Raw genomic sequence first — 12220 nt, 5'->3', positions numbered from 1 at the left:
TACTGCAGTAATTTATTTTTAATAAGGGTGCATACCCTCTTTGTTCCAGAGGCTGCTTACTTCTAATGTATTTTCCTCACACTCAACCAACAGTACCAGAGATTGAATCCAAACGGGGTGACTCCATTTCTAGTTTCTTTGGCACAGATCAGGTGCTTTTCCATAAAGCCCATTCACTGGCTCTGGTTTAAACCTGAGTCAGACTAATATCTATATTTGAAGTACATAGTCTAATTATAGATTAAAGAGGGAAATGGCAGCTCAGAATTATTTTTCGTCTGTAATGTTGCTTTTGTCTCACTCCACAAATGCAGTGCCTTAATTATTTAGCAGATTAGTCTTTCTCTATAATGACCCGGCACAAGCTTCAAACAGAGTTTAAGTTGATTTTCTCCCATTATATTTGGCTTGCAAGATGGTTAGTAACTACTAAGCTGATTTTTAGGTGAATAAAATTATTGGTTCCAGGATGAAATTACACAGCTACACTTGCTGTTTAAATATGTGGCACAGCAGATAATCTTTAAATAATACTAGAAGTTGCAGCTCAATTAACTTTTTAAAGGCACAGAAAAGAAAGAGTTCAGTTACAGGGACAGGTCGAAGGCTCTTAATATGGAAAACAAAAAAAATTATATTTAAGTGGGGACAAAATAATACTATTAAGTACATCTGCACAGTACTTCATAGACATTAACTAATCTTCACAGCATCCCTATACGGTGGTTAAGTGTGTAATTATATCTGTTTTACCTATGCGAAAGACAGAGGCAAACAAGTTAAGTGTGGTTAGGGTACAAGAGAAGTTGGTGTTATCTCTGGGATTAGAACACTGAAGTTCTGGTTCCCAGTGATATGCTCAGAAGCGGGAGTTTTTACTAGATGTTGAGTGATAAGACATGGAGTGAAAGTTAAAAAAGGAGAAATTTCAGCTTGCTAACAGAAAACACATTTTCCAGGCCTGTGTAGGTAAGTGTGTAGTTCCTAGGAGGTGTTCAGAATGAGATGGGATAAATGAATAGAAGGAGTAGAGTACAATCTCCCTAGTGCAAATGAGATGATGGACAAGTTGAAGCTAATTAGATCACCTCTGAGTCAAGAAGACATACTGAACCTCTTTGTTAGCCCCGTGTGTCCAGGCATAGGATATAGAATCCAAGTTTAGGAGCATAGGTCCAAAGTCAGCAAAGCACTTAAGTATCTGCTTAGATATTTTGTTGAATTAGGGTCATAATTGGTGATTTTTTTTTTCCTCCCTGAAACTTCTTTTTATTTAAAAAAAACAAAACAACAACACGATTTTAATTTCAGGTATAGTCATAGTCAGGTATTGTCATTGTTTGAAAATGAATTGTTAATGCAAAGGATTTTTTTTTTAAAGTGGAGTGGGAATCTGGGAACAGAGACCCTAGTGACTTCTCAAATAAATGGGATCATTAGCAAATGTAAGGCCATGTACTCTGCTGTAGGCCTCAGTAAGGAAACATGGTGACTATATTTTCAAAACAATCAGCCTAGGGAGACTAAGATAGGAGTCTAATGATCAAGTTACCACTTCTTGTTTCTTGAGTAAAACAAACGGGCTCCGATGCTTTGTTTCCCACAGCTGGTTGTAGCAGGGCATGGAGTTCAATGGAATGGATGAGCTAGGGTCAGCTGACATGGACTGTCTGGAATGCCATCAGGAATTCTTGCACATGCACATTAATTAGCTAATAAATCACACTGTGAAAGTGAGTGGGCACAAAGTAACACAGGGCAATGTAACTTTCGGTTTGTTGTTTTAAACAGCGTAAGTGGAAAGCTGGCTCATTGGATTGAGAAGTGTTACGGCAGGAGAAAATGGTATAACCAAAAATGGAGCCTTTTTCTCCTCCAAATTGGTAAACCGCTGCAAAAAGGGTGATCCGGATGCTAGTGTTGGGTACTTGGATTTTTGTGACCTATTTCATGTTTCTTAGGACGGGAACTGGAAAAATATGTACTTTTTACAGACTGTGCTGGACTGGGTAGAATGGTAAATCATGAGGAACAATTTCATCTGACTGAGAACATGTACAGAACTGTTGGGTGCCCAGGGCGTGCAGGATCAGGCTCCAAGCCCATTCCAGGCCTAGCAAATGCTGCTCACTAAAACAGAGAACACAAGTTAAGAATTAAAACAACAATTCCAAACTGATTTAGACACCTGACCTACCCCTGTCAGCAAGAGTGAGTAAATTCTGGGGTAGAGATACTCAGCTGCTAAGCTCAATTTGGGGCACCTGTACATTTATAGCTAACCTGAAATTCCTTCATATATAGGGAGCAAGGAAAAAGGACTTTCAGCAGTGTGTGTTCTCTGAGTATACCTGCTTTTTAGTGCGAGTCGGGGCGTTCTTTGAATATTTTGTATTTCTCTGTCCTCTTAATTTCCTTTGAGTTCTAGATGGCTTGTGATTTTGTACTAAGAAATATGAAACAAAGCTCTCTGGAAGTAAGAAAATTTAAACAATAGTGAGACTATAATAAGCTATATTACACAACTGTCTTCTGGTGTAGAACGTTACTCTGTATAACAAATGTGGTATAGCTCTGCCCCTACTGTGATGCTGAAATGCATATGAATAATGGCAGTAACAAATGTGCGTGGTCTACTTCCACTTTTCTGCCTATAACTTACTGAATAGGAAGGAAAGAGCGTTACACAAATTGTTAGTGTATTTTCATTGCAACTTCCATGAGATTTGTTTTGCTGGAAGGTCAGATCCCACTGCTGTGGCAAAATCCCCAGTTTTAAAAATCTGGCTCTAGGAACCTAAGGCACTTAGGTAAAATTTTCAAAAGTCCTTTCTCCAAAACACTGTTAAAATATATTGATGATGATAATAGGAAACATTTGGCTGGCATCAGATTTTTTTTTTCCTTGTGGCCCATTCAAATAAAATAAATTCCCCATGGTTAGAATCCATTAGCAGAATACTTGCTCATAGTAGTAATCTAAAAGACTTTTTCCATGGTCATTTATGAAATGGAAAATACATCAGATCCAAACTACCTATTCAGAATTGGTAGCAGCAGGGAAGTGCAAGAGCTTTCTGCCTTTCACTAATATCTCTGCTATATAGCCAGGCTTCTGCTTTGGAGAAGTTGCCACATACAGCAGTTGCAGTACTCAGTTATCCTTGAGAGAACGATCATTCCTAAGTGATCTCAGCTAAATCATGACTTTGGCAGGTGGAAACTAGTAATAAGGCTTGAATGGTGGCTTGAGGGAAGTTAATGTAAAGTTGAAGGCTGTGCGTGTTTATGCCAGATATGAAGTTTATGGTTTTATAATAAAGCATTACCGCGTTTCTTTATGTAATTGAATAATCATTCCAGGTGCTGCATTGCATGCTCACCACCCATTGCTGAAACCTCAGATGCTGCTACTTTTTGCTACCAAAAAATAACTCCTGAAAGAATCGACTGGTTTAGTCTTCCGTCTGGCAGAGGCAGTCCTAGCTGGAGCTTTGTACCTGCCCCCACCCCCGAGAGAGAGAGAGTCACAGACCCATGCTGAGGGACACAAGAGGAGAAGGATAGCAGTTGTGGAGAGATGGTGCAATGATGAGCGATTTAGCTTCCTTTAGCATAGATCGATTTCTCCAAACTCAGTTTCTAGATTCAGCTTTGAGGATGTAACCATATAGTAATACAGGCAAGATATCAGCCAGCTTCTGAGGAACAGAGCTGGAGAAAGAGATGTGAGATTCCTGGGCCTTATTGGAGCAGAAGCTATGAAACCTGGTAAGAAAATTATGATGACAAGGGATTGCACATAAGGACTAATATTCAGAGGCCCTGCACGCACTTTTGTGTGTGTGTGTGTGTGTGTGTGTGTGTGTACAGGCAAATGAATTGGAGAGCAAAACTTGGTAGTTTGGGGAGCAAATCAGGTGGTTAGACATATAACTATTAGAATTTGTGCCCACAATTCACTTTGCAAACAGGGAGGCCCAGCTGACAATTCATCACTTAAAATATTTTAACCATTCCTCTTGGAATAGATGGCATTTGGGACAAATCACAGTATTAAATGCTCTGATCCAGCACTGTGGGTAGTGAATCATGCTAGCAATGACAAAAACATGACTTGATTTGTGAGCTCTCTCATACCAGATTGAGTCATTCTTCATCAGGTGAGACTGGGAATGGCTGCAATGGAGAAGTTCTCTCCTGCATTCTGAGTGTAAGAGGATTCTTCAGGGACATGTGTAGGCTGTGGTTCCTTGCAGCTGCATGCTAAAGGCCAGTGCACCAGGTTGGGTACATGAAGTTCACAGGGAAGAGAAACTCTTGATTGGCAGAGAATAACAAGATGAAATAAGAGAGCAACTAAAGAAAGAAGAGTTTGCATTTTGAATCTAATTGTCAGGGTGTAGCTTTTTGGAACATCCTTCTGGTTTTGAAACGATGGGAGTTTCCTCCTCCTATTCAAATATTTCCTGAATTGGAGCCTAAAATGTTTTTTTCTTCCGCTATGATTCACCTGGCTCAATATCAGCAATACATTTTGAGCCTCGGGTGGAAAAAAGTGCAGCGCTAGATCATCCAGCTGGTATTCTGCTTTCTGTAGCACATCAACTGGAATTAAGTGCCAGGAACCAAAGCTTAGCACTGGGAGGAAAGAGATGTTTCTCTTGCTGTTGCATGCCCACCAAGATTCATGAATGGGTCCTGAGCCTCCTGACCAACTTCACCAGGAAATCAGAGATGGGCCCCCTAAATAGTTCTGTGTCAATTATAGGACATAACTAATTTGAACGGTCTACCTTTTTGGTGAGACAACACACTAGTTAATGTTTCCCATTTTTTATCCTCTTCTCTATGGGGGTTTCCCCTGTTGAAAGGTCTGTTTTGAGCATGGTGGGGTTAGTTTCTTTTCATGCCAGCAGCACCAGATCTCTCTTCATCAGACTGCAAAACAAAAGTCTCATTCTTGTGGGGCACACACTCTGTTAGCTTTCAGCTTTGGACAGAGAGGAGGAATCCGGAAGAGACTTGATTCCGGTGAGGCCTGAGACAACCCTGAGTCCTTTGATGCTAAGGAAAGGATCAGGCACCAGCAAGCAGAGGGGCCTTTCTGTGGTGGCTTACAGTTAGGTTGTGCTGCTGTCATCCCTTTTTCTGCGAGGGCAAGATCTGGATGTAAACTTGGAACCATCTCTAGAATCTCTTGGGTTTTGAGCAGGGAAGAAGAATCTTGGAAAGCAGCAGTACCAAACAGATTGATGAGTGATTGTGGACAGCTCATGGTGCGGAATGATAACAGTGTGAGTTTGGGCTGCGTACGGAAAGGCACTGCGTTGTATGGGACTACGTGGCACTGGAGAGACTGTAGAAGAGGCAGTCAGCTCTGGGCAACTCAGCATCAGAAAGATATTGACAAACAAGGGAATTTAGGGACAAGAAATGGAAATGAGGAAGGGCCAGGCGGGATTGATTAGAGGGGAGAGGTTAAAAACTAAAATAGCTTGTCTGGGAGGAAAAAGGTGAAGTTGAGCAAAAGGGTCAGTCTGAATGCTGGAAAAACTTTCTGAGTTCTGTCAAAAGTGTCTCTGTGGGATGTAATGGGAGTTCAGTTGCCTGGGAGCTTTATCGTAAACTGGACAAAGCTCAGGAGTACATGCTGAAGAGAAAACACTATAGTGGCCTGCACAGGAATGACCTAGTACAGTGCAGCTCTTCCATTTCTACCAATCAGGGTTATTTTTTGAGCTTTTGCTGCCATCTGGTGACTCTCCTAGTAAAAACAATTTTTAAAAATGAACTATGTTCTCTCTAAACAATATCTCATATCTTCCTCCCCCTGCCTTCTCTGTGCCCATCTGCACTGTATCTGCCCTCACACTCTCATGCTCCCAGTTACCCATCTGCCCATGAAAGTGCTAGTGAGATAACAGCTCTGAGGACAGCTGCAGCAAAAACCAAACCTGGAAGGTGGGCCAGTTAATTCCAAATGTCACAGTCTGGCTGGTGTCTGAGGAAGGACCCTGGCTCAAGCAAGATCAAATTATAGCACACATTCTCTCTTCCTGTCTTCCAGAGTACAAGCCAAGCTATGTCCGGAATCGCTCTATTCGCTCTGTGTCCATTGAGCTAGATGGAGAGGTTTATAATTTGGGTTTAGAGGATGGCTACCAACCTGTCTTACCAAGGAATATCACCAAAAGACACAAGGCAGAGGGGGAGGCTGCAGGAGGAGAGGAAGATAAGGACATCGGAGAATACAGTGGCACAGGCGGCATTGCAGAGTATACGGCCCCTAATTTAATCAAAGTGACTCACAGGTGAGTGCGTATCGTGTGTGATATTTGCCCTCGTCACCCATGGGGCAGGTTGAGAAAGAATAGGTGCATTTCTTTTGGTGAGCTAGTAATTTGGATGCTGACACCTGGCCTCTGACTGTCCAGCTTGGCAGAGTGCAGCTGCTCCAGAAACCGTTTATTTGGAGGGGGCTGGGGGGAATCTGCCTGGGTTCAGCCAGGGTCGCTGCAGAGTGAGGGCTCGGAGGTGGGAATTTTGCAAAACTCTCCACATTGGCCTAGCTCTGCTCCCATTGAAGTCAGTGGTATAACTCACATTGATTTCAATGGGCGCTGAGTCAGACCTTTTGAAAATCCCATCCTGACTGTGCATTTACGTCCCTCTTTCTCCCTTCTCTGAAGTCCCCATCCTCACCCGCACTAGCATGAGCTTTTCACAATGGATGATTTGCCATCACACAGGGACTGGTGTGTGGCTGCAGAGGGCTGCCCCATGCTCTAAGCTTTGTCTGCACTGGAGACTTGCCACCATTTCACCCATCAGTGATGGGCCCATTCAGTCCCCTAGTGTAAACAGGCACAACTGCTGTTTGCACCAGGAATGATCATCCTTATCTGAGACCAGGATAAGCTGTCCAGTTAAGGTGACCAGATGTCCCGATTTTATAGGGACAGTCCCGAATTTTTTTTTCTTATATAGGCTCCTATTACCCCCCCACCCCCGTCCCGATTTTTCACATTTGCTGTCTGGTCACCCTGTGTCCAGTGGAACTCAGTGATTCACCTGGTCTGTGCAAGGGGTTGGCTGTAACTGGGGCAAGGCCCTAGGTCAGTGTAACTGCTTATTCCAAGAACGCACTCGGAGCTCTAGGGGAAGCAGCTTCCTCTCACACCTCCCTCTTGCCAATTCTGGGAATGCGAATGCTGGACTGAGGGGAGAGAAGCATTGTGAGGTGGAGCCTTGGAGGGTGGGGAGAGGGAATTCTCCGGGCTGTGAAGACACCATAATACCGCAGGGAAGCAAGAAATCTACTCCTGTGTGTGTAAACTCTAGAGCTATTTGCAGCTAAATTTGTTTGATTAGCTTAGTCGCTGTCGTCTTGTGAATTATCTGCAGACAGACCTGCATTATCAATATGGTGGTTGTTTTGAATTGTTCACTGATTAGCTCATATAAACACGCTTCAGTTCCTGCTTCGAGGGGTAGCTCCTCTGCTGGTGTAAGGCGGCATGGCTCCATTGACGGTAGTGGAGTTGAGGATCCCTCCCTGTGCGGTCATGAGTCAGAATGTGCTGTTTGTGCTGTGAGTGGCCTCCTGCATCAAATGGTATTGATCCTGCTACCTGATTAGGTGGCTCCCAAATAGCTGGTTGTGCAAACACTGCTGCAAATGTACCTGCCTGAGGAGTCCCATCGGTGAAAGCCGTGGCAGGGAGCTTTTTGTCAAATTACACTTTAAAAATACCTATCTGTGGTATTTGCTAAGCTCCTAGTGTAAAATTTTCAAAAATACCTAAGTTCCATTTTTAACAGTGACTTGGGATTCTAAATCTCATTAAAAGTCAATGGGACTTAGAAGCCCAAGTCACTCCTGAAAATGAGACTTAGACTCATAAGTCACTTAGGTGTTTTTGAATTTTACCCCATTGTAAAAGCTGTAAAAGTTCCTTCCCTTAGAAGCCCAGCATTATTTCTGGGGAACCTCTCTTGTATGTCTCTCTCATAGATCACTTAGGGTATGTCTACACTACCCGCCGGATCGGTGGGCAGCAATCGATCCAGCAGGGGTCGATTGATCGCGTCTAGACTAGACGCGATCAGTTGACCCCCGAGTGCTCTCCCGTTGACTCCTGTACTCCTCCACCGCGAGAGGCGCAGGTGGAGTCGACGGGGGAGCGGCAGCAGTCAACTCACCGCAGTGAGTAGGTATAAGTACGTCAACTTCAGCTACGTTATTCACGTAGCTGAAGTTGTGTAACTTAGATCGATTTCCCCCTCCCACCACCCCCATAGACCAGGCCTTAGTTAAGTGTTGTGGGATTACTGCTTCTGAGAAGCTTTTAGAATCAGTTAAACATCTGTTAGCTATATGCTTGATAAGTAACTTAGAAGTCTATGTAGCCCAGTCTAAGAGCAGCAATAGGAAATAGCCAGTATATGATAGTTTACAAAGATATTCAAAGTGATTGTTTATTACCCTCCAGTTAGTTTTCACATTGGCTGTGTGTTATCGTGGTAAATTTGTAGCAAATTCTCCCCCGCCCCTTAATACATTATTTTATATCGCTGAATTGGTATCATTTGCTTTTTGGAGCTTTGGAACTCAGGCTTTGTCTAAACTATTGCAGTAATTCAACCTAAGTTACACTACTGCCACTACACGAATAATGCAGCTGGAGTCAATGTAGCTTAGGTTGACTAACTGCAGTTTCTACACCATGCTGTGTCAATGGGAGATGCTCACCCATTGACTTACCTTACTCCTCTCATTCCAATGGAGTACCGGAGTCCACGGGAGAGCACTCTGCAGTCGATTTAGCGGGTCTTCATTAGACCCGCTAAATCGACTCCTGCTGAATCAGTTTCAGCTGCCTCAATCCTGGTAAGTGTAGACATGGCCTCAGAGTTATCAAAAGCAGATGTTCCTGTTGCTGGCTCCTCTGTGCAATGTAATAAACTTTTATTCTCCTGTGGACAGATGCTATATTCTGGAGAATGATACTGTTCAGTGTGACACAGATCTGTACAAGTCACTGCAGGCTTGGAAGGACCATAAACTTCATATTGACCATGAGGTTAGTGATCTTAACAGCTGTATGTATGTAATATGCTGCTTTATTTTATTATTTTTAACTTTTGCATTTGGGAATTGGATTAGTTTTTCCTTGGTTTGTGGAGATGAGGGATTTGGAAGAGAAGTTGTCATATGAGGTCTCCCTGCGGGTCTCTGCATTCAGGCCAGTGAATATTTACAGTCACTGGGGCACAGGGAGATGTTGGGGAGAAAAAGCTGAAACCAAAAACATCGCAGAGAACAGGGGAAGGAGCTCTTGTAACCACTCAGCAAATCATATCTGGGAATGCTTTTACACTGCAAAGCTTGCACAGGCCATGGGAGATACTGAAGACCATATTAGCTTTGGTAGTACACTAAGGGGCAATCTTAAGTCAAGCTTCTTCAGTATCATCCTCTTGTTCCAGCTCTCTGTTTTTTTAACAAGCATGTGCAGGTTGGAATGCGGAAGAAAATTGTGTCATCTCATCTCTCTCCTGTCTCCTCTGTTTCTTGTATAGGGTCACAGGGCAGGATCCTTTGTGTGATCCTCTTGAGTTCTGGGTCCACCACCTGTACACCAGCCTGCCATGCTGCAACTGCTATTTAGTGGTGGTGGGATAGTAACCTTTTGCTCAGTCCTGGATAATATGTTTGCATTGTCTCCCCATGTAAAGAGCCAAGGTGGGAGCCCTAGACCCATCTCTTGAGCATGAATGTGCACTGCCAGCTAGAGTGAACAGTACCAACACACTAGCAACGTTACTGCCTTCAATTACAGGGGAAGGAGCAGATGATGGTCTGGCACTTCGCTCCTTTCCCACAAATGCATACGCCAATGCAATCAAACTAACCACTGCCCTGCGCCCCATGCAGCCAGAGGTTTCAAATGATTGTCATGTAAAATGGTGGAGACCTGTCATTTTCTCTTGCAATCCTAAAAGGAGAGAAATCTGTTCCTGTTTCAAATTCACAATGGGCCATACCTCTCCTAAAGGCTTCAGTTTGACTTGTTCCTTTTGCTAGGTAACATCCATCCTTTTGCAAATATGAATGATGGGAGGAAGTTGTATGCAAATCAGAACATAGTCATAACTTTCACCTGCCAGAGCTCAGTATGGTGGTTAAGACCTGCCCGAAATAGGTCATTGTTGGTATTTTGGGAATAGAAGGACTGACTTCCCTATAGCTCCAAGCTCAGGTTTCCATCCTAGGCAGCCAGAGGAAGGTTTGCTCCTGGGCTTTAGGGGGAGTAGTTTTGGTAATTTTGATCCTGGGGCAGAAGCCTAGAAAAGTACGTGCATGTGCATCAGTATGATTGGGGTAGGAGCAAGATAAGAGTGGGGAAAGAAAATTATGTAATGGACATAGAATGGATGGGAGAAGGTAGGAACCCAACCAATTCATTCTGTGATTTTTGTTGTTAGATTGAAACACTGCAAAATAAAATAAAAAACTTAAGGGAGGTCAGAGGTCATCTAAAGAAGAAGCGACCAGAGGAGTGTGACTGTAACAAGATAAGGTATCTCCACACATACATTAAAGTAGCAAGTTGTGATATGCAACTGTGGCTGATATGAGTCTTGGCAGGCAGGATAAGAACCTGTTTTACCAGAATTAATGCTGATGATGCTAACAGATTGTGTTCTTTTAAAAGAAAAGCAGTACCATGCGTATGTTCCACCTGCTAATGTCCTGAGAGAGCTGGGCTGCAGCAGAGGAGCTCTTAATCCAGTGCCCAGTTTAGCTGAGGCTTCCCTCCCACCTTCCTGTTACACATGAATGATTATGAATCTGAAATAATCAAAGTGATGCTGAGAGAAGCACATTTTAAAGCTGGGGACATTTTTTTACAAAGTGACAGGTCTTTTCTCTGGCCTTCTCCTGTCCCTCTACTCCAACAGTTATAGTGTTTGACTGGGAATGTCCTGCTTGTAATTACTCAGTTCTGCACTGTAAGAGAAGTAGCAGAACTTGGGCATTTCTGTTTCTCATGAATTAATTCAGGACTAATTAATGCCATTTAAAATGATGAACGAGGTCAAGCTTCTAACTAGCTTTTAAGCTGCCCCTGTGGTCTAGTGTTGGTGACCTAAGTTCATGACTTCTGCAGCAGCTGGTGTGGCTAACCCCAGGGCTGCCCTGGGGCCAACTGCTTGGGTGACCCTGGGGACAGCCACACTGGCTGCTGCCGGAGCAGCTCTGCAGCCAGCCACTTGGACGGCCCTGGGGCCAGCAACACCAGCCACTGCTCTGGCAGCTGGCCCCGGGGACCGCCTGAGCAGCCGTCCCAGGGGTGGCGGGAGCAGCCACAGCTCAGCGGCTCCCAGTAGCAATCTGGCCCGGCAGCAGCAGTGCCTGGCCCCGGGCTCTCCCCCCCCGCCCCCCCCATGGCGGCTGGAGCAGTGGGCCCCCAGGCGGCAGGGGGAGCAGCACTGGGCCCTCAGGGCTTCCCCTGACAGCTGGTGCCAGGGGCTCCCCCCCGTACTGTGCCCCCTCACAGTCCTTCCCCTCCTCCCGCGCCGATTCAGTCAGGGGTATTTATGGTACAAGTCATGGACAGATCATGGGCAAGAAACAAAAAAAATCATAGGCCCGTGACCTGTCCATGACTTTTACTAAAAATACCCATGATTAAATGTTAGCCTTAATCATGGGTTTAAATCCAGCTGATCAAATATAACTCTGTGCTCAGATGAAGTGGTGGTGGTGGGGACATCTGAGAACAGAGATGATTCATTAAGCACATTGTTCTGACTTTAGACTTGCTTTTCCAAAGGGGAGCAGTGTCACTTTCTCTGCTTTCAATAAGTATACTGCACAAATGGAGTAATGCAAAGGTCAGATGAGAGCAAATTGCTCCCCCTTCAGTTTAATCATGGGCATCGTAATCCATTTCCTCAGACACCAGCAGTAAAATGTCTAGCAACTGCTGGCTGGAAGAAATAGGCATTTTCCAGCTAGTACGGAGTACCTGTAGCCATACAGCCAGCACTGGTTTAAATGCACCCAAACTTTTCTTACTAACTGAATTCTAAGTGCAATAGTTTAATATCAAAACAGTGATTGTGCATCAGGGACTCTGCACACTTACCTTCTAATGTGCCCAAGAATTTCCAAGAGGATTGGAAGGCAGCACACACATTGCATAGGGAG

The 12220-nt window shown here is 44.1% G+C and overlaps 1 protein-coding gene across 8 annotated transcripts in view; it reads left to right on the top strand.

Annotated features, from left to right (window-relative positions):
- Positions 1–12220, top strand: part of SULF2 (sulfatase 2) — a 241725-nt gene that overhangs the window by 216067 nt on the left and 13438 nt on the right. For all 8 annotated transcript variants that reach the window (XM_039498878.1, XM_039498875.1, XM_039498881.1 and 5 more), the window contains 3 exons: positions 6071–6314; positions 8990–9086; positions 10492–10586. In XM_039498878.1, coding sequence (XP_039354812.1) covers positions 6071–6314; positions 8990–9086; positions 10492–10586 — 436 coding nt within the window. The remainder of the gene's footprint in view (positions 1–6070; positions 6315–8989; positions 9087–10491; positions 10587–12220) is intronic.

The sequence above is a fragment of the Mauremys reevesii genome, linkage group 13 (assembly GCF_016161935.1).
Source record: "Mauremys reevesii isolate NIE-2019 linkage group 13, ASM1616193v1, whole genome shotgun sequence".
In the NCBI taxonomy this organism is placed as follows: Eukaryota; Metazoa; Chordata; order Testudines; family Geoemydidae; genus Mauremys; species Mauremys reevesii.
Note: the sequence above shows the minus strand (reverse complement) of the source record. Positions and strands in the feature narration are given on the sequence as shown.